Source organism: Herpailurus yagouaroundi, unplaced genomic scaffold, assembly GCF_014898765.1.
Source record: "Herpailurus yagouaroundi ecotype Mexico unplaced genomic scaffold, PumYag 163, whole genome shotgun sequence".
NCBI classification, from domain to species: domain Eukaryota; kingdom Metazoa; phylum Chordata; class Mammalia; order Carnivora; family Felidae; genus Herpailurus; species Herpailurus yagouaroundi.
The window spans coordinates 19,458,544-19,479,784 of record NW_024412404.1 but is presented as its reverse complement, the minus strand read 5'-3'; the positions used below and the strand labels follow the sequence as shown (position 1 = coordinate 19,479,784).

General features: G+C 55.7%; 1 protein-coding gene across 1 annotated transcript in view; it reads left to right on the top strand.

Moving 5' to 3' along the window:
* The window catches only part of LOC121036647 (splicing factor, proline- and glutamine-rich-like), a 28,416-nt gene extending 20,305 nt beyond the window's left edge, over positions 1-8,111 (top strand). Inside the window, exon 4 of the mRNA XM_040485062.1 lies at positions 7,712-8,111. Coding sequence (XP_040340996.1) covers positions 7,712-7,723 — 12 coding nt within the window. The 3' untranslated portion in view covers positions 7,724-8,111. The remainder of the gene's footprint in view (positions 1-7,711) is intronic.
* The last annotated feature ends 13,130 nt before the right edge of the window (positions 8,112-21,241 follow it).

Here is a 21,241-nt window from a genome sequence, read left to right as displayed (position 1 = left end):
TAATGACAAGCAACTCAGAGAGAAGGCAGGTGCCTGGGAGCTGTGTTAGCAAAAGAACCAAGGTGGGTAAGACCTCGTCTGCCCCAGGACCCTCCATGGAGCTCACGGGGTTTCATCCCATTGTACAGATGGGACATCAGAGATCCAGAGAACCTGTGGGTTTGTCCAAGGCCACACAGTCAGCAGAAACCACGGTTTCCATCCTTCCCCAGTGCCTTCTTGGTAGGCAGGCTGAGTCTATGCTCCTGAGAAATTTGGCCTGGGCAAGAGTGAGAGCCCTGGAGTTCAGAAGAAAGTTAGGAGCAGGGAGTAAGATTTCCTTGAGAGGAGTTTCTGGTGGGGCAAGTGGAAAACAGAAGGAAAGAACAGAGGAGGAGGATTCATCCCACAATCACTGCCTTTGAACATCAGAAAGGCAGAGAGTGGCTTGTTTGGGTGGCCTAGGGGGACGGAGCTGGCACGTGGGAAATCAGTCCAGGGGAACAATTTGGATCCCATGAGGAGGGGTTTAGTAATGGTGAGAGCTGGCTGAGGTTGGAGAGAGTTCCCTGTCACCAGAGGGGACACAGTGCCATGCAACTGGAAGGGGACATGGGACAGTGTATTAGTCCCCATTACTGTTGTCACACGTGACCACCAAAGTCATGCTCAAAACAACACAAGTCCATTAGCTTATAGTTAGGGAGGTCGGAACTCCCGCATGGGTCTCGTGGGGCTAAAATCAAGGTGTTGGACGGGCTGTGTTCCCTCTGGAGGCTCTAGGGGAGAATCCAGTCCTTTGCTTTTCCAGCTTCTAGGGGCTGCCTGCTTTCCTTGACTCGGTCTTCAAAGCCGGTAACATCACACGGGGTCCCTCCCTTGCTGCCACCTCCCTGCTTCTCTCTTCTGCCTCCCCCTTTGGTCACCTGCACCCCCGTGATCCCATCAGGTTCACCTGCATAGTCCAGGAACATCACCCCTCTCCAGCTGAGCCGAATCACAACCTTACCTCCCAACCCGCAACCCTCCGTCTCCTTTCTGTGTAACCTAACGCGCCCCTCGCTTCCAGGGACCACAACGGGGGTATTGTTCTGCCCACCACAGATGGGGAGGAAGCCTTCCGATGTTTCCAGTCTGGAACCAGGGGACATTCTATTGCTTCGCTTAAGCAAGATAAGGTACGAGGAGGAAGAAGAAAGGGGAAAGGAGGAAACGGAAGTAGAGACAGGGCTTGGGGACAGCCGGAGAAGGGGTCGAAGAGAGAGGAGGAGGAGGGATGGAAAATTCAACGTCGTCCTACGTCGGCTCACTTTCGCCCCACACTCTCTAGGTCAGGCCAGGCATTAGACTTGAACTCAAATCCCAGTGCTGCCGCAGACCAGCTGTGTCACCGGAAGCCAGTCTGTTACCTGCTCTTGCTGGCTTCAGATTCTCCGCTGGTAAAACGAGGTCCCTCTGGCCCTGGCCTCTGAAAGTTTTCCAAATCACCTGTCTGGAGTGAGCCGTGCTGAGAGACGCCACGGTGGTGGGGACGTTCCGGAAGGGCTGCCTGACAGAGTGGACACAGCACCTTCCCCAGTGGGCACCTGGTCATTGTTGCTCTTTGAAGGGAGGACTGAGGACCCCAGTGGTCCCTGGGCTCTGGGAGCTCTAGTCCCTGCCCCTGCCCCAACTGCAAGGTCCTTGAGTCCGCCCTGCTCCACCCGAGTTAAGGGCAGGCACCCTGTCTCCCATCCCCACCGCCACTTTGGCCCTCTTGCTCTCCTCCCTGAAAGCCCCAGCGATCCTGGAGATCTGGTCTTGGGAGAGTTTTGCAGCAGCCTGGAAGGAGCCTAGCAAGAGGCTGTGCGTTCCCTGTTGACAATGGTCAGACTCTAGGGCAGGGTCCGCGGCTTTCTAAAACCCCATCTGCCCACCTCCCTCATTTCTCTCAAGTCTTCCAAATAAGGTCCTTAATTTGGGTAGTGAGAGGACTTATCTGCCAGGGCCTTGGACAAGGTAGAGGGACAGCCACTCTCAACTTCATGGCAGCGCTGTGTCCGACACGTAACAGAAAGTGGTGGGTGGTGGCATTCCGATCGGTGCTGTCCCCTGGCATGCCGTGTTCATTCCTTCTCAGGTATGCCTTGCCTCCTGACATCTGCCAGGGACCCCCTGGCCCCAAATAACTGCGAGTCTGAGCTCTGGTGGCTCCTTCTTATGTGACCAAGCCTTTGGGGTTGGTGTTACTGTCTCCCTGTCTGCCTAGCTGGCCAGGAGGGGGCCCTCAGAGGCTATAGGGATTGTGATGGCTACAAGGCAGGGCCTGTGTCTGATTGGCCCTTGGGCCCCAGGAGCTACCCTCAGCCAGGTAGTCTAGTCGGTAGGTGCTAGATCAGGTGTCGGAATGAAGGGCTGCGTGAATGAGTGAGTGCGTGGTTCAGAGTTATCTCACTCAGCAAGCGTCACTCAGCTTTGCTTCTGCGCCAGGCCCTGGGGCAGGGGGGCTCCTTGACTCAGCCCGTGCCCTCCAGGGCGGCTTTGACTTTCGTGTGCTACAGTGGTGAGTGTGTGGGTCACTGACAGCAGAGTCCGGGGGGTGGAGAGGGCTCAGGATGGGGGCGTCTGTGGTTCTTGAATCCTCAGCACCCACTCTGTGCTGATACTCCCGCCCCTGCTTATCTCCAGCCAGACCTTGACGAGCCAAGAACCAGTTCTATTAATCAATTATCTGCTGCCGGCACTGAGAACAGAGCTTCCTGGCCAGATAAAACCCAGGGGAGGGGCAGGGGCCGGGACACGCGTGGGGTGCATGAGTGGAGCCCACCGTCTTCTGGATGGGCACCGCGGAGGGCACGCACCCTGGTGGTGGGGAAACCCCGACACGCCCATCCTGACGTCTAAATCTTTGGGCGTGCCATTCTCAGGCATACGCACAGCCCCACGACCTCACAAGGGCCCCTACGTGCACCTCTCGTGTTCTCGTAGCACGTCCCCCCGCATGGCTTCCCACACACATACAGCTACCCGCACCCTACTTAGACACAGACACACCCTCTCCCAACATCTGCCCAGGGAGCCTGCTCCCGCACGCCCTGCCTACTTCTCGACAATCACACCCACCTCCGCCTACCTTCCACGCGCACATGTGTGTGTAACACACATCCTCCACGCATGTGCCCTGCCAGGGCCCATGCCAAGGGCTCCCTCCGGGGTCCCCAAGCTGGAGAGTGGCGCCATCACGCACTGGCCTGTATGAGGTTTCTGAGGGCAGGTGGATTATTTTCTGGATTCGGTTGGTTTGGTCCAAAGTTTTGGCCATGCGATCGGGAGACCCGCATTCGAGTCAGAGGTCTAAACTCATTCACTGTGTGGGACTCTGGATGAGTCAGTCCCATTCCTGATCCAGACCTCAGTTTCCTCACCCATGAGATGGCAGAAATGCCAACCCCGATGGGTGTTTGCAGGATCCGATCCAATGCGATCGTGGAAGTGAAGATGTTTTGTGAAAATGTCGTGTTTCCCGCCGTCATGGTTGTGGATTCGCCAGGGTCCCATGGAGCTAGGAAGCCCTGTTGATGTGCTTGTCATCGGGAAAACCCAGCCTGATCCTGGTAATCTTGAGGGTTTGCACCCCAGCCCCCATCAACCCCCCAGCCCAGTGTCTCAGCTCCTGCCAGGACCCAGCCCCTCGCCCAGGCCGCTCCTGTCCAGGCCAAAGAACACGGTCTTGCTCTCAGCCACCCACAGCCACCTCCTGACCACCCATGTCCGCCACGCCTCCTGGGACCCAAGACCTTTTCCCCGCCGGTCCCTGCCAAGCACCAGCGGTGGCAGCGTGAGGGGACATCATGGAACTCGGGCTCCAGAAGAGCCGAGAACTCGCTGCGGCTGGGGACGGTGGGGTGGTGGGGCTGAGGTGGGGGACAGTGGCATGAGGGCAGATGTGGCATGGGAGCGTGGAGACGCGTGTGCCTGGGGGTGTCGGGGAATGTGACTGTGGGGGTGTCCGTGTGGGGCGTGGGAGTGTCAGTGGGGGTCAGGGAGCGGGCGTGTGAGTGTGTGGGGGCGGCGATGGAGGTCCGTGTGGCCGTGTGAATGTGGGGTGTGTGTGTGGGTCTGTCTGGGTGGTAGTGTTTGCATTGCGGGTGGCAGGTCTGCCTGTCTGGGGAGGGGGGGGAGTGCGGGTGTCTGGGAGGGTGGCCGTGGTGTGGATGTGGGTTTCTTTGTTGGGCATGTGTGAGTGCAGCGTGTGGCGTGAGGTGAGGGGGGAGGCGGTCCGGGCAGGTGGGGGGAGGCAGGCAGGCAGGCAGGCAGGCAGGCGGCCAGGACTCTTCCCCCCGCTTCTCCCGCACGGTGGCTGGGCTGACAGCCGGGCGGAGAAGAAAACTAGACGTCAGGGAAATCAGTCAGAGACAAATCGATTCCCTTTAGAGGTGAGAAAAAGCAGATGCTGCGGCTGCTGGTGGCCTGTTAGGCTCGGAGCCACATCCCTCCCCAGCCCGAGCCACCCTCCCCCATTCCTTGCGCTGCCAATGCACCCCCCCCCACCCCATCTACCGCCTTTGTTTGGGGCCCTGCTGTGGGCCTGCTGCCCGGGCTGCCTCGCCATCCCTTCCCCAGCAGGCCAGGGGCGCTTGATGGAGCCCATGCTGGGCGCAAGTGCATGTGTGTGTGTGTGTGTGTGTGTGTGTGTGTGTGTATGTGTGTGTGTGTGCAAGTGTGCATGTGTGATGGGGGGGCACGCCTTAGCTGATGACAGAGCCCCCTCAGGGACTGTGGAGATGGTGGGTCACCAACTTGGCCAAGGACACCCAGGAAGCCCGAGGCAGCACCGGACCAGGGCTCAGACCTCCTGGGTGCCGAACAGGGGCAGCGCTTTCTCCCTCCTCCCCCCAGGGACACTTGCAGCAAAGTGTCCCTTTCTTCCCTCCATGGCCTGTTCAGGAGCTGTCCCTGGGCAGTGCTGGCCCCACATCCTCCCTCCTGGGCACACATCAGGCTGGGTCCCAGGGGGCATCGCTCCTTCCTGTAGCCTAGAGAGGAAGGTCTGCCCCCCCCCCAGATCCCACTCTAGGCCAGGCTGGCTCAGATCAGCTTCAGACTCGAGTGGGGACCGAAGATCAACTTTTTGGCCTCAGCCCCGTGGTAGAGTGTCTGGGGGACCCTGCACCTGGGATCCCTGCCACAGCCACCAGCAGAGCTCCTGCTTTGGGGTGAGGTCTTGACCTCTCCCCACCCCCGCCCCCCCGCCGGGTCTTGCTGACCACTCAGCTGTAGGGTGGTCCCCCATTCCAGGCTCTCCTTTCTGCTGCCCCCTTTCCTTTGGGTTGCAAAACCCCAAGCAAATCAGGGAACAAGGGTGCACAGAAATGGAGACCCTTCTGGACGCAAGACTCTGTTTCCCCATTGTTTTCTGGCTCCCGTCATCGGAGCCATTGCAGGCACAGGCTCAGCGGAGCTACTGAGCGCTGTTCTGGGCCAGCCAGGGATGCGACAGTGAACAAGACAGCCCCGGGCCTGCCTTCAGGGAGCCTCGCATCTGGCTGGGAGATGCGCTGTGACTCCACCTGGGACTGAGAAGTATAGGGTGGGAAGACAGGGAGGGAAGGGCCCCCACACCAAACCCAGACTCCTCCCCACCCCGACTTGACTTCCTGTGCCCCTTCCTTCCTTCCTTCCTTCCTTCCTTCCTTCCTTCCTTCCTTCCTTCCTTCCTTCCCAGGACAGTGAAGCTTCAGTTGGCACAGATGCCCTGCTATTTGACTTGAAATCATTGATGCTGGAGCTGATCAGTTGAGCAGAGGGTGGGAGAAATGGCGGTTCTAGCAGCTTGGTTTCTGGGGTGCCACACCAGCAGAGGGTCCCCTTCTGGACCCACCAAGACCCCCACTCTCAGGCTCCCCACTCTCGGGCGTGTCCTGGCCCGTGTCCACTTGCCTGGGCCCTCCGTGGCCACCTCCAGTCACACTCAGGTGTCCAAAACCTCCCCTGAGTGGCCTGTGTTCCCAGCCCTGGCTCTCTCAGCTGTGACTGTGTGTGTCCCAAGACAGGCGCTAAACCACTCTGGGTCTCATTTCCTCCCTGGCTGGCGGAATGGGCTGGGGGCCTTGCTCACCCTGGAGGGACTCGGGGCTGGTGGCAGGTACGAGAGCTGCTCAAAGTAACAGCTGTGTTTTTGTTACTGGTGACCAGGGGGATGGCTCGCGGAGCCCTTTCCAAACCCCACGCCTGGCCTAGATTCTCAGTGGCCAGCCAGACGGGAGAGGACAAGGATTGATCCACAAACATCGATTGAACCAATTTGGGGCCAAGCCCTGTTGTGGGCAGACAGCAGCTGGCACAGGGCCTGGCCCATGACACGTGTCCAAAAAATAACTGCCGAGAGAAGGAACGGATCGTGCCGTGAGTATAGAAGCTGCTGGTGTATCTCCGGCCCCCAGGGAGCTTACAGTCCCCCTGGGACACGAACGTGGGTTCTGACTCCAGCTCTGCCTCTGACTGCTCCTGGCCTTCCTGTTTGTCCCTCTGTAACATCGGGAGCTCAGTGACCTTGAAGACCATTTCCTGCTGGGATATTAATACCACCACTAATAATAACAGTAGCCGTCGAGGCAGGAGCAAGCCTGCTAAAATTAGCTGCACCTGTTGAGGGTACGACACGTGCCAGGCCCTCTCCATATGTTCTGACGTCAGTCCCTGCTGCGTGAGCTGGACGCAGCATCTCCATGTTGACAACCAGGGGATGGGTGCTCCGTACTCGCGCGGGGTCCCGGAGCTAGAACAGAAGTCACGGCTGTTTTGGTTGGGCTTGGAGGATGGCAAAGACCAGAGGCACCCAGCTGACCTCAAGTAAGGGAGGACTGAGTGAAAAGGGAAACCTCGTGGAGGCTGCGGGCAGGGCAGGACTGTGCCGTGTGTGGTGTGGGGACAGGGGACGGGAGCCCTCCCAGAAGGGTCCAGAGGTCCCCGGAGCTGCAGTTCGGCATCACCCCCCAGCGGGCCTCCTTCCTATCTCTCTGCTTCTTTCTTTCGGTTCCAGATCACCTGCCGAGTTCCCTTCTTCCTCTCTGTATATCTGTTCTGGACCCCCAGCCCCTGCTCCTCATCCCACGGAGTCTCCTCTCGGATTCTCTCCAGATCCCCTCTCGGCCTCTCCCTCGCCCCCATTTTACTTCCTACTTCCCAATTCAAGGTCCGCAGCCTGGGACCTCTTTTGGCCCCTGCCAGGCCCCCCCACCCCCACGTGCCTTTGGATGGTCAGACCCCACCCCTTGTGTGTTCAGCTGTGGGGAAGGGGCGCGTTCCCTTCTCCCAGCCGTCCTCAGACTTGGCCTCAGGGCCCTGTTCCACTATGAAAAATTATTGGAGACTTGAAAGGAATCTATTGATATTTACCATATTAGAAATTAAAGCTGAGAAATCATAAAATATTTATTCTTGAAGAACAAGGACAAAGCATTACATATTAACCTATATATTTTCATGAAAAATAACTACTTTCTGAAATGAAAAAGTACAGGAGGGGCATCACTTCTGGGTGTTTTGCAGATCTCTTTAATGACTCACCTAAGAGAAGACAGCTGGGTGCTCATGTCTGCCTTTGGATTCAGTTTGTTGATGCCCCTAGAAAACCTCTCTGTATATTTGTTTCCAAAAGAGAGAGAGTGTGTAAGGCACACAATGCCTTCTAACTTCGCAGAGCTTCTGGAAGAACCGGTGTCTTAGATTGTCCCTGATGTGGCCCTTGCAGGATTCCTGGTAGTGCTGGGTTCCTCTACAACCCGACAAATGCCATGGGATCCCAGCAGTCACACGAAGGCAGGACGCTAGGTCCAAGAGCCCAGTGATTCTTGGAGCTGGAACTGGATCCGCGGGACCTGGGAGCGCCCAGTGGAGCTTCGAGTAGCTTCCTGAGGACGCAGGAGGTGAATGGAGCCACGACAGACGGGTGTATCTGGAGAGGCAGAGGGGAGAGGGAGAGTCTCCCAGGCCGTGGGAAACGACTGGGCACATCTTCAAAGTGGGAAGGCGAGGCATGGGGCCAAGGCCGACCGAGACCTTCAGGGCCCCAAGCGCTCGAAAGATCACGGTGCTCACTCCCACCCTGCATGGCAACTGAGAATAAAGTTTATTTTCCATAGCGACGCTAAGCTTCCTGTGTGTGTTGGAAGTTGAAACAGCCTCCTTCTAGTTTCTGGATTGCAAAACTGTGGGTAAGTGCACAGAAGCAGAACTTGTCTCCTCTTTTGTTCTGCTGGTGCTGGGTTGTGTTAGTGCCTGCTGTAAGGGCTTGCTGTGCTGCTTGGGTCGTGTATGGACCCTGGGGGTAAGTGGCGAGCAGGGTGAGTGGGGATGGGAGCTCTGAGAGCGCCGGGCATTCAGACCCTACTGCCAAGAGAGGGCCTGAGCCACCTGGCCTGGAACTGCCCTCCGGGGGGCAGATGTAGTAGAAGCTTTGGCTCAGCCTGGAGTCCCCAAATCCGGGGCTGGGTGGGACAGTCTCTCCCATGGCTTTCGGTTTTTCCGCTTCCCTGGGGGATGGTGGACCTCAGTGGGGGTGGGGGTGGGAGGGTCTTGGAGGTGGAATGACCCCCACCCCAGCAGAGAGCCAGAGGCCTGGTCAGGGACAGAGGTCTCAGGGCTGTGCGGCGGTTTGTGGGCCCACTGGCTGTCTGAACGCCAGCTCTGCCATCGACTCTGTGCCTTAGTTTTCTCATCTGCAAGGTGGGGTTAAGGACGCCCAGCTCACAGGTCTGTCATGAAGGCACAATGAGAGTCAAGAGGTGAAACATCCGGTGTGAAGAACGGGGCCATCTCCACGAAGCACCAGCTTCATTCCACCTTTGTCTCGTGCCAGAGCTCAGATCCGAGTTCATAGGAATTGCTCGATAAACATCTGTTGAACACAAGAATTAATAAATGAACACATTCGTGGCTCACATGATAACAGCTCTCTCCGTAGGCAAGGCCAGTCCAACCACCTCGGGCAGAGAAGCTCAGACCCAGAGAGGGACAGTGACTTTAAGGGCCACGCAGCAGGTTAGTGCCTGAGCCGAGTCCTGAACTCTGGCTCGGCTACCGTCAGCCGCGGGGCCCTCAGTGAGGACGGTGTCTGGGGGAGGGGGCTGGGCCTCCCTCCCCTGCATGTGTATATTTACATGTGCGTGCATGCTTGCGTGCATGTGTGTATGCCTGGGAAGCCAGGAGACTAGATGCCCTTCTCTCCAGGGTTCTCCCTCCTGCCGGAAGGCCTGTGGTGGGCGCCTGGCCTACCTGGCCCCTGCCCATCTCACCTATTTGTTGGGATTTCTGTGCAGGCTGGACCTCTATAGGGAGGTGCGATCTTCTGGACCTAATGAAGTTATCACGGCCTGTAAGAGAGCCCAGGCTGGCTGTTCCAAGTTTGGGAGGGAGTGGGGGGAAGATCTGGGGAAGGTGGGGGTGCATGTCATGTCTCCGTTGGCATCCTGGGACTGGGAGGGGCCCCTTCCTTCTCCTGCCTGCCAAAGCCCCCCAGGCCAGGAGACCCCATCTTGGCCACAGGCCTGTTTCCTGGTGGGTGTTGTAAATCAGCTGTTCTGCTTCATCCCAGAGCTTCTCAAAGTGTGGCCTGTGGAGCGCAGCTGCAGCAACCTGGAGCTGGGTAGAAATGCAGACTCCAGGCTCTACCCCAGACCCGTGGTGCTAAAATCTCTGTGGGTGGCACCCAGGAATCTGCATTTTACAAGGCCTCTTCTGACGCTTACAAATTTTAGAAATCACTGCTTACACAATTTCTCAACAGAAATGTGACATCTAGCAGGGCTGACATCAAAAGTGGATGGGTGGGGGCCCCTGGGGGGCGCAGTCCGTTAAGCGTCCGACTCTTGATCTCGGCTCAGGTCATGGTCTCACGGTTCGTGAGTTCAAGCCCCACAAGCGGGCTCTGCACTGATAATGTACAGCCTGCTTGGGATTCTGTTTCTACTGCTCTCTGACCCTCCCCGACTTGTGCTCTCTCTCTCTCTCTTTCTCAAAATAAATAAACTTAAAAAAATTTTTTTTGGAAAGGGGGGATGGGTGTTTTCTGCCTAGACTTAGAATTATTTATGTATTTTTTATTGAGGTATAATGGACATACTGCATTATATTAGTTTCAGACATTCAACATAATGATTCAATATTTGTATATATTACGAAATGATCATCACAATCAGTCTAGGTACCATCTGTCACCATACACAGTTACAGAATTTTTGTCTTGTTCTTCTTATGATCAGAACTTTTAAGATCTATTCTCCAAGTAACTTTCAAACGTCAGTGCAGTTTTATTAACTATGGTCACCATGCTATTTATTCTATCCCCTCCCCCATGGCTTATTTATTTTCCCTCTGATAGTTTGTGCCTTCTGAGCCCCCTTCACCCGTTTTGTCCCCCACCCCCTGCCACACTGGCAACCAGCCGTCTGTTCTCTGTATCTATGAGCTTGGCTTTTGTTTTGGTTTTTGGATTCCACACGTGAGTGAGGTCATGTGACATTTGTCTTCGTCTGACTTATTTCACTTAGCATAATGCCTTCTAGGTCCATCCATGTTGTTGCAAACGGCAGGGTCTCCTTCTTTTTTACAGCTGAGTAATATTCCATTGTGTGTGTGTGTGTGTGTGTGTGTGTGTGCGCGCGCGCATATGTGCGTGTATTCTTTTTTTTTTAATTTTTTTCAAATTTGTTTAACATTTATTTATTTTTGAGACAGAGAGAGAGACAGCATGAACAGGGGAGGGTCAGAGAAAGAGGGAGACACAGAATCTGAAACAGGCTCCAGAATCTGAGCTGTCAGCACAGAGCCTGACGCGGGGCTTGAACCCACGGACCGTGAGATCATGACCTGAGCCGAAGTCGGACGCTTAACCGACTGAGCCACCCAGGCGCCCCTGTGTGTGTATTCTTTATCCATTCATCCACTGTTGGACACTTAGGTTATTTCCACATTTTGGCTACAGTAAATAATGCTGCAATAAACATGCAGGTTCATTGAGGTTCATGGGGCAAATATCCCTTTGAATTAATATTTTCGTTTAGAAACTTATTTAAACTGTCCTCTCAGTTGTCCATCCATCCATCCATCCATCTATCCTTCACTCGGTAGACATTCAGTTGCACTAGCCGAAATGGGTAAGCTTGCCCCCCACCCCAGGCCCCTCCAGCTTGCCACGAGGCTCTGCTGTATAGCTGAGGAGATGGCTTTCTGCCTCCTTGCTTCTCCAGGCATACTACTGCTTCTGCGGGACAGTCCCTTGCTTTAGTCTGAGCATGTCTCTGGCCTCTAAGCCTAAAGAAGCCACCCAATGCAAAGTGTCCAAGAGGGAAGGGGGAGAAAACAACGTTTATTTGGCATCTATTGTGTGCCAGGTGTTTCCATGTGTGCTGTGGCATTTCACCCCATCCCCCACTCCGATCCTCCCTCCGTACAGGGTACTAGTATTCTCATTTCACAGATGAGGAAACTGAGGCTCTAAGAAGTGGAAGGACTTCAGCAAGCCTGTAGAACCTAAAAAGTGATAGAGTCAGAATTTGAACCCGGTTCCTCCTGCCCCCGGAGACTGTGTCCTTTCCTCTCATCTTGTTTCGTTTGTGGTGGGTCCGAAGATTGATAGCTGGAAGCTGAAGGGCAGGCTTCGTCCTGATTTGGGACTTGCTTCTAACCGCCTGTGCTGTCCGGAGGTTAGCACGCTATCTGTGAGGTAATGAGGTCCCTGTCACTGGAGCTGTGCAAGCAGAGACTGGGAAATCCTGTGTCCATGGTGGTCGCCCTGTGTGTATGTGTGTGTATGTGTGTGTGCACACGTGTGTGCATGTATGTGTGCGTGTGTTTATATATGTGTGCACATGTGTGTGCAGGCATGTGCATGTATGTGTGTGAATGTGTGCACACACGTGTGTGCATGTGCATGTGTGTGTAGGGCAGGACTGAGACAAGGTGACTGAAGGCCTTCTGCCTTCCTCGGTGGGCCTGCCCGGGCCTGCCCCAGGTCAGTGCCCTCACAGATGGGGGCTCTGCGGCCAGCTGCTCATTATCTGTGGCTCCTCTGAGGGTGCCCTGCCAGCTCCCAAACAGGAAACATGTCCAGAAAGCTGTAATTAGAGCCAGGAGCCACAGGCCCAAGAGGTGCTTGCTGCAGCTTCAAGTGCAGACATGCTGCTCTGGTTAAGTCCCTGGGAGAGAACCTAGTGAGTCAGGCCCTTAGATCCTCTCCCTGCATGTGGCACCCCCACCCCACCCCATTCTCCCTGGAAGGAGACCAGCTTTTGCTGGGAGCCTCCTGGGTGTCTGGGTTTCACATATGTTCTCTCTTCCCGTCCTCTTCAGAACTCTGGGAGGGAGGAAGCATCCACCGTCATGCAGGAGAAGGAGCCCGAAGGCCCTGAGATGTCATGGGACTCACTCAAGGTCATCCCACTATGGCAGAGACGAGATCTGAAGTCTGCCTTTGGGAGTGCCTGATCATGGATCAGTGATCAATGATTACTTGATCATTCTGGGAGACAGCTTGAGTCAAAGGTGGGATGCAAGGGGCCAGTGGCACAGGTGGAGGAGGACTTCGTGTCCCTGGCATAGTCCTGGATCTGCCCTGACTGGCCATGACTTCCTGTAGCCTCTGGGAATCTGCCAGGGAGCGATGGGTCCCTGTTGTCTCCCCACCAGGCTGCTGGCCCACCATGGCGATTATGGTGGTTTCAAAGACATGGCCACAGATTCGTTAACACTCTTCCTATTGAGAAATGGGGTCTATGTCCCCACTCCTTTAATCTGGGCAGATTTGTGACTTTACCCCACAGAGGATGTCAGAAGTGATGCTAAGTCAGTAAAGACCTGCAGCTTCCATTTTATTGGCTGGAACTCTTGGAGCCCAGAGCCACCACATAAGCAAAAAGAATCACTAGCCTGAGGCTGCCATGTTGTAAGGAAGCCCAAACCATGTGGAGAGGCCATGTCTAGGCACCAGTCCCTGCGGAGACTGGCTATCTAACCTCCCCAGCTGTTGGAGTTTTCCCAGCAGAGGCCCCAGACGTCGTGGAGCTGGGACAAATCATCCGTGCTATGCTCTGTCCATACCCCTGGCCCACGGAAACTGGGGGCAGAGTAAAACTGTTCTGTGCCACTAAGTTTTCAGGCGATTAGTCATGCTGCAGTGGACAGCCAGCCCAGCTGTGCCAGCCGGGACTTGCCAATGCGGTCACCTGAGGGGTCCTACACAGAGCCTCTTTCCCCCATGACCCCTGGGACAGCTGGCTGGGCCACACTCTCAGGGCAAAACGTTGTTCCAAGGGAAGGGTATAAGACTGGGGAGCCCTGCGTTTCTTGGGGGTGCTGTCTGTTCAGCTTCCTCTGCCCACTCCCTTCAGAGATGAGCTCCTCAGATCTCAGACCTGTGTCTGCCTCGGGGTCTCCAGGGCGTGATCCCCACCCCTCTCCTTCTTACTCTGACATCTTGGGCAAGTTACTTGACTCGACAGGGATGACAAATACCCATGCCAGAGTGTTTACTGTAAGAGCAGTGACTTGCACTCAGTGGTCCATTACTACTATCTCGGGAGTCACCCTCTCTCTGGCCCCTTACGCATGTCCTTAGGGCAGACCTGTTGGGCCTTTTCTGGAAGTTTCCTCGGTGTGGCCTCCCTAGTGCTCCTGGCTGACTTACCTAGTCTCCTCCCTACTCCTGTTCTCCTGCCTCTGGACTTCTGGAATCCCAGCCTATGTGGCTTTGGAGAACTCCCTCCCCCTTTGGGGGCTCAATTTCCCCATTTTTAAGATGAGGCAATTGGGCTGGCTGGTGTCCAAGGGCCCTTTCAGTTCTAGAATGATCCAGTTGGTTTCCCTATCTGGGGTGGCTTGGCCGTAGGACCGCTTGCTGCTCCTCTCCAGGCTGGGGCTGCCTGGCTGGGAACAACTCAGGGGGCACCCGTGTCCCTGAGTCTGGGGCTGCAGGGCCAACCGGTGAGAAAGAGGGTAGGAGCACCACCTAGGGTTTGGAAAGACCCAGAGAGGGCACTGGGGTATTTGCTCCAGGCTTGGCACCCTTCAATTTTGCGTGAAGTTGGTCTGGACAGTGTGGTTGGATGATGGGCCCAACTCAACCAGGCCTGGACTCTGAGGCCCCTTCCCAGGCCGTTCCCAGTGGCAGCTCTGGGAAGCGTGGGCTTTTAGCATCCTGACTTCTGGGGGTGCTCCAGCCACTGCTGCTTCTCCTGCTAGGTCTTTCCCTGGCCAAGTATGCCTGTCCTAACAGACCCACCTCAGGCCTCACTTGCTCCAGGCAGCCTTCCCTGATTTGCAGCCTCAGTCCTTTCCTGGGTCTTCCCATTGTGCCCTGGGTTCCTTGTCAGACCCTTAGGATATTGTAGTCTGTCACTGTTTCATGACAGGTTCCCCTCCAAGACCTTAAGCCCTAGGAGGCCAGGGTCCAGGTCTGTCCTACTTGCCACTGCCCCTCTAATGCCCCCATACAATGTTGGCACTAATTGGGTGCTTGATAAATAGACGTTGCGCAAATAAATTGTAAGTAGATAAATAAATAAATAAATAACAACAACGCTATTAGCAGTGATCGCAGTAATGGTACTTACTCAAAATATCGCAGCCTCGTCTGCCTGTGCCTTAAGCCAGGCCAGGAGAGGATGATTTCCACAGCACATTATTTTGGTCCCTGTAGGACTGCTTTTATTGAATTGTCTGTTTGTATGATTTCACTCCCCAGAAAACCTCTCCATGAGATTTGTCTTTGTGTCTGTTCTGAGAATTTTATAATGAAGACTGCCAGGAAAAATTCCTGCTTTGCAACCAGAGGCAGTTATGACTTTTCTAAATATTAGGCTTTATACATTTATCTTTTCTTTCATAGACATAGTGTAACTGACCAGGTTTCTCCTTGCGCACTTGCTGCCAGGAAGCTCAGATCTGAAATTTTAATCTTTTGAAACAACGTTGAGGACTTTGTCATCCTCGTTTTTGAAGTGGGCGGACTTCTGGCTTATTTGATGTCCTGTCCTGTTTTGTTTCTTATGTTCCTATCAATTTCCAATTTATGTTTTACTGTGGTACTTTAGGTATCTTTGTAAATTCCTGATGGATCTGTGTATGCTTTGAGTCATATTCCTAAGAGCAAGATGAGACATAACTAAATACATGCACACAGAATTTCTGGGCACCATGTTCCCAGACTGACCCAGGATTCAACGACAGTCTGAAGAGTGTGGTGTTGGATTTCCTCATGGCCACATAGGCCTGTCTCCCTCTAGCCTCTGGCCACCCAGACCTCTGGCAGCCTGCTCCATGTTCTGTGGCCTGCCAGGCCTTGTATTGGGTGGCCGTTCCCTGGATCTCATTCACAGTATTCTTCCTGAGCTGTTGGCTTTACTGCCCCATTGCCAGCTTCCTGATCAGACTCATCTCTCTGGTTCCTGACCCCCTGCCTCATCTCCCTTCTGTGTTGATGCTTAATACTGCTCCTGAGAAACTGGATTGCTTCCCTTCTTAGCTGAGGCTTGACCTTGTCCCTGGGATGCAATCTGGTTCCAGTTGCCATGGGCAACCACACTTGGTCATCCAGGCTGGCCTTTTGCTGGCCCAGACCAGGGCAACTGACGTCTGGGCCCTTAGAACAGGTCTTGGACAGCTTGAGTCAGGACCAGGGGCTGGGGAGCTAATCATAAAGCAAGTACAATGCTAAGTGTCATCATTTTATCTCTAGAGATGGATATGTACTCCTAGAGGTAGTGCCGGAAGGTAGTATGAATCCAGTTTGATGAATGGGAAAATGAGGTTCAGAAAGGTGCGATTTACCCAAGGTCATGCAGGAAGTCAAAGGATCAGAGGGCTTTTACCTTCCAGCCTGGGGCTGGGTCCACTCTTCCACACCTCCTTCCCTTCCAGACTTTCCGATGGAGACTGGGGTGAGTGGGTCTCCAGCCACTCCGTGACAAGGAGAGAGAACCCCACGCCCCGTCAGAGTCATCACCTGCCAAGAGGGCATATGGGCGGCTACGTTCCCTCCCTTCCCTCTGCAAAGCTGCGTGGCTTTAAGAGATTCAGTCTGCATGCTCTGATTATCTGCCTGCTGCATGCAGAAATGGGGAAGGAGAGGCGAGGGGAGGTGAGCAGCGATGACAGGCCTGTGTGTCTTTTTGGTCTCTGCCAGGATTCAGAGCCTGGCCCTTTGATCTAGGGCGGCCGCCACCCGTTTTCCTAGAGCCATGCCCTCTATCCTTCCTATGCGGCCATGGAGTTCAGAGCCGCCCCTTTGGAAGTGGTAGGAGCCCGGGAATTGCACCCTGTCCCGGCCTGGGCGTCGAGACAGCTGGTGTGGGCCCTCCCTCTCAGAGTGACCTCAAACGTGTCCCTTGGCTCTGGGGGCCTGGGTCTCGTCACCTGTTAACTGGGACCCCGAGTCCTTGCCCACCTCCCTCTCCGTGGTGTTGTGATAACCAGAACCTATTTGTTCTAGAATGCTTCCCCGCCTCACATCTGAAATGCTGTGCAGAAACAATTCTCTGGGGGACTCTGTGTACCTCCTTGCCGCCAACTCTCATTGCAGAAGGAAACAAAACCGCTCCAAAAAACAAAAGACATCAGTGCATCAGAATGCCGGTGCGGATGGTGGTGTTTGCATTGGAAATCACTGGGGCGGTTTGGTTTGTATTCGGTGGCAGAACTTCACTCACACAACGAGAATTTAGGGTTGCGTTCAGTTCCACAAATACTTATCGAGTGCCTGCTCTGCGTTCAGCCCCGTGTTTCGTGTGGGAGCAGAAAGGTGATAAAAGGTGACGAGGGGCAGAGAGCACCGGCCTCGGAGTCCGTCGGAGCCGGCTCTGAGTCCAGGCTCGGTCCTCAGTGTCGTGGTGCCCTTGGGCAAGTTACTTCTGTTCTCTGAGCGTTTGCTCCATGAGCGAAAGGGCGATAATGCTAGCACCTTCCTCATAGTGTTCTCGTGAGGATCCAGTGAGAAAACGCATCGTTTTTGGTCACGGTGACTGAAATACCAAGTGTGGTTATTGCTCGGTCAGGAGGGGTGGGAAGACGCGGGCCCCGCTCCGGTGGCCGTCGTGGTTCAGGAAGCTATGGGGTGCGACACCCGGAGCTTCGGGCTGGGGGAGCAGGGCTAAGATGCTGTGGGTTCACAGGAAGGCCGGGGCGGCTGGGAGCCTGGCCGGGGCTGACAACAGAAGGCACTCGTGGGATGTAGAGCAGACCCTTCTAGATTTCTGGGGAGACAGATCTTGCGCCCGCCAGCTCTCTTACTCTGATGCTGCCCTCAAAGTCTCCGGGGGGCATTTTCAGGAAAATGGCAACCATGTGTATTTTCGGACGGGGTCCAGGGAAGGAGGAGGATGGTCGAGGTGGCGAGTGTCTTCGTCGGCCCAGGCGGCTGTAACACACGCCACAGACCTGGTGGCTTCAACGACAAACATTTGTGACTCACGGTTCTGGAGGCCGCAAGCCCGAGATCAGGTCGCTGCTGGTTTGGTGTCCGGTGAGAGCCCGCTTCCTGGCTCGCAGGCAGCTAGTTGCCTTTTTGCTGTGCATTCACACAGAGGTGAAGGAGATCATGTCTCTGTGTCTCTTCTTATTAGGGCACAGATCCCATCACGGGGGCTCCACCCTCATGACCTAATTACCTTTTAAAGGCCCCCACCTCCGAATACCATCACACTGGGGATAAGAGCTTCAACATGTGAATTTCAGGGTGTCCCAAACATGCAGCCGGTGGGTTACTTTGAAGGTGCCGTGACAGTGCTTGATTTGGATATGGGGTGGGGAGGGGGGTCCGGGTGAAAGGGAGGCAAGGGGTGGGCACGTGCCTGGTGTGTGTAGGGCAGGGTGAGAAGGCCAGGCCCACCGGGCACCCCTTGCCACCCCCTTCTTTCCCTGGCCAGCCCAGAGTGTGAGGAGCCTCCACTGGCTAAGGAGTCCGTGTCGGGGTGCCCCGGTGATAGGGCTGGGGGCGATGCTGGCTCAGAGCTGGGTTTGACTGGCCAAGAGGGCGTGCTGGTTCTCTGGCAGTGTGGACAGTGCTGGGTCAGGGTGGGACACGGGCCAGACAGGTGGGAGGTGCACAAAACTATTTAAGCGGCTGGGCAATAGGGCAACATTACTGGGACTAACCTATGGAAGAATGGGATTTCAGAGTCTGCGGGGCTGGATGGAGCACTCAGCAGCCGCGGGTCCTAAAACCCACACCCTCTTTGCTCCATCTGTGCGGCTGGATTTGCCCCTCATATTTCTTCTCTACCCTTCTTCACCCCGCTCTGTGCTCCGGGAGTGTGGCCCCTGTGGAGCGGAGCAAGCGATCTGCATAACTAAGTGCCCCCAACCTTGTGGCCCCAAGCTCCTACCATTTTACCACGTTTGTTGATTCCGTGGGTCAAGATTCAGAAAGTGCAGGGCAGGGACAATGTGTCTCTGCTCCGCAGGGTCGGGGACATCCGGCCGGGAGCCTGGAAGGCTGGGGGAATAGATTCTCCTGAAGACTCACTCATCGCCGGCATGCCCAGCGATGCCGCCTCAGGCGCGGCGGTCCCCGGAATACCCGGATGTGGCCTCTCCACGTGGCTGCTTGGGCTTCCTCGCGGCATGGTGGCTGGCTTCAAAGAGTGAGCCCCCCCAAAGAGAGCAAGGCGGAAGCTGCACCTCTCCTTGCGACCTCACAGATGCCACGCGCTGTCACTTGTGCTGTGATCGCAGCTGTGCCCAGGTTCCACGCGTGCTGAAGTCCCACGCTGAGAAGTGTGCGTGGTGGGAGATATTGCAGTAGTCATTCGGAAAACGCGACAGAAGACGATGACCCTGCAGGAGATGAGAGTCCCTCCTTCCCTTTCTCTCTCACTGGCTCAGTCAGCAAGCATTCCGTGGCCTCCTCCCTGCTGGCCCGTGGCTTGTGATCCGCTCCCCACAGCTCCTGAGACCCTGTCACCTCCTCGGCAGCTCCTTCCGTTTTCAGTGCCAGGGGCGGTAGCAGCTCCCACTGTTGCTAACCCCAGCCTTTCTATTGTCCTTGAACCCTGCCCGTACTTCTAAAAGTCCCTTTATTAAACTCTCTTCAGTCCCCCTCTCGAGTGACCGCTTCCTGCCAGTGATCACTGATACACAGCATGTGCTCACGGCATCACACGTCACACGTCGTACATCATAAAAGGAACCCGAGGCTCCGAGTGCCTCCCACGGGGAGTGCCTGGAGGCGGCAGGATTTGAACCCAGAACTCCTGGCTCCCTGTCCCGTGATGTGTAGGACACATGGGGAGGAGTGCGTCCTTGCAGCAGGGCCAGCCGAACCCCAGATCCCGTCACCCTGTGCCCCCCTTTGCATACTGGCTCAGCTCCTAGCCTGACATGACCTCGTCTGTGGCATCCCCAGGCTGGGGGACCAGGGCTCGGCCTTCCCTTGGTCACTCAGCTCAGCGACATACGGCACAGAGGGGCATGTGATGTGCCCTCCTACCTGCTCACGCACCCTGGGTCGCCGGGTTTGGGCACAATACTGCTTCACAGCTGGCACCTAGGTTGGAGGGCTGAAGGGACGTACATGTCCTCGGTCACCCAGCACGTGGGACTGAGAGTCCCGGCCTGGAGTCACTTCTGCCTTCTGCTCACCCCCAGCCTAGGCCCCTGGTTTTAATACAAGCTTTCATTTCACACTTGAGTAGTATTGATGGTGATGAGGATGTTGAGGATGATGACGACGGTGACGGGGTGCCGAGCATTTGCCCTGGGCCAGGCACTCGGCTTACGTCATCTCATTTAATCTGCCTCCTTCTTGGAGCACTCTCAGGGCCGTGCACCGCGGCCCGGCCCGCGGCGTCTCGGTGAAGCAGGGTGTGTCGCAGATGAGGGCCCCACACCGCGACCAGGAAAAGCCTCCCCATGAATCAAGGGGTTCAGAGGGATCAGGTGGCTTGTCTGAGGCCACGGCGACATCACAGGGGCAGAGACGCGGGCCTCCTTCGTCGGCATCGCCTCCACGTGAGTGAGCGTCCGCGTTTTTTTCTGACTGCCATATCGGTGCCACCTCAGGGCGGGGAGCGCTCTCAGGACGCTGAGGGGTGCGGACCACAGCACTAAGCCGTCTGTTCCCCGAGGAAAGGGCTTTTCTGTCTCAGTGCCCCCAGCTCCCAGCTCAGAGCCCGGGTTCAGCCTAAGATACTCACACTGGGGAAAGGTTTGTTGATCAACTCAACGACAGAGTGAATGACTGAGGGAGAGGATGAGTGGCCCCTGGGGACGAGGAGTGAACCGGTAAGGAGGCCGGCGACGGAAGGCCCCAGGTGAGAGGAGGACTGCCTTTCACCTGGATGGCTCTCTGTTTATTTATTCTGGGGGAAAAAAAATAAAAATACAAATCTGACGACAAAGCAAGGCTGTGTGATAATTCTATTCCCAGATCAAATCACAGCGCAGGGAATGCGTTACCATCAACGTGATTACCTTGGGGGAACAGAGACAGGGAGCTTTATTAAATGAGACAATCTCGCTAAAAGGAAGCCTTACATTAGACTTTGGGCCTTAAATAATATTAGTGTCAAGATCTGACAAACATTCCGTACGTGGCGTCTGGGAGCAAACCGCCTCAGACCGAGTGGCTGGACCGGGGGCCGCTGGACTGGGGCGACTGGGGCAGCTCCCCAGCCCGGAGGCCGGCCACAGAAGCAGTTCAGACACAGCTTTTCTTTTAGGCGGCAGGTGCTTCCTTCCTGGTGATGCGGGGAAGGCGGGGACCCTCTGCATCCCCTGCCCTGGGCACAACGACCCTGAAAGCGAACAGGTCCCTAAGGGAGGCAGACTTCGGTCCCCGGTGGGCTTTCCACTCCGCTCCCTGAAAACGTGGCTCGGCGGCCCTGGGAGATTTTGCACCTGCTGTTTCTGTGCTTTGCCGACCCTGCCTCGTTCACCCTGCGTGTGCCTCCCATGTGTCTCCCTGCGTGTGTCTCCCCTCCCTCCCGTCTCTCTGTGCGTCTGTCTTGCACGGAGTCTCAGAGCTAATGCTCCTCAGTGGTTTCAGAGCATCGTTGTTAAGGCGTGTAGATCTGGGAGGTCTGGGTTTAAGCCCTGCTTCACCAACCCTGTGACTGTGAGCATATTATTTAATCTTTCGGGATGCCAGTTTTCTTGTCTGTAAAATGGGTTAACTCGTTCTGACCTCGTAGGCTTGTTCTGCGGACTGGAACGAGTTAATCTGGGGAAAGCCCCTTACTCCATCCAGATGATAGATCTGGGGGTTCCCAGAGGTCATCCAGTCCAGCCCTTC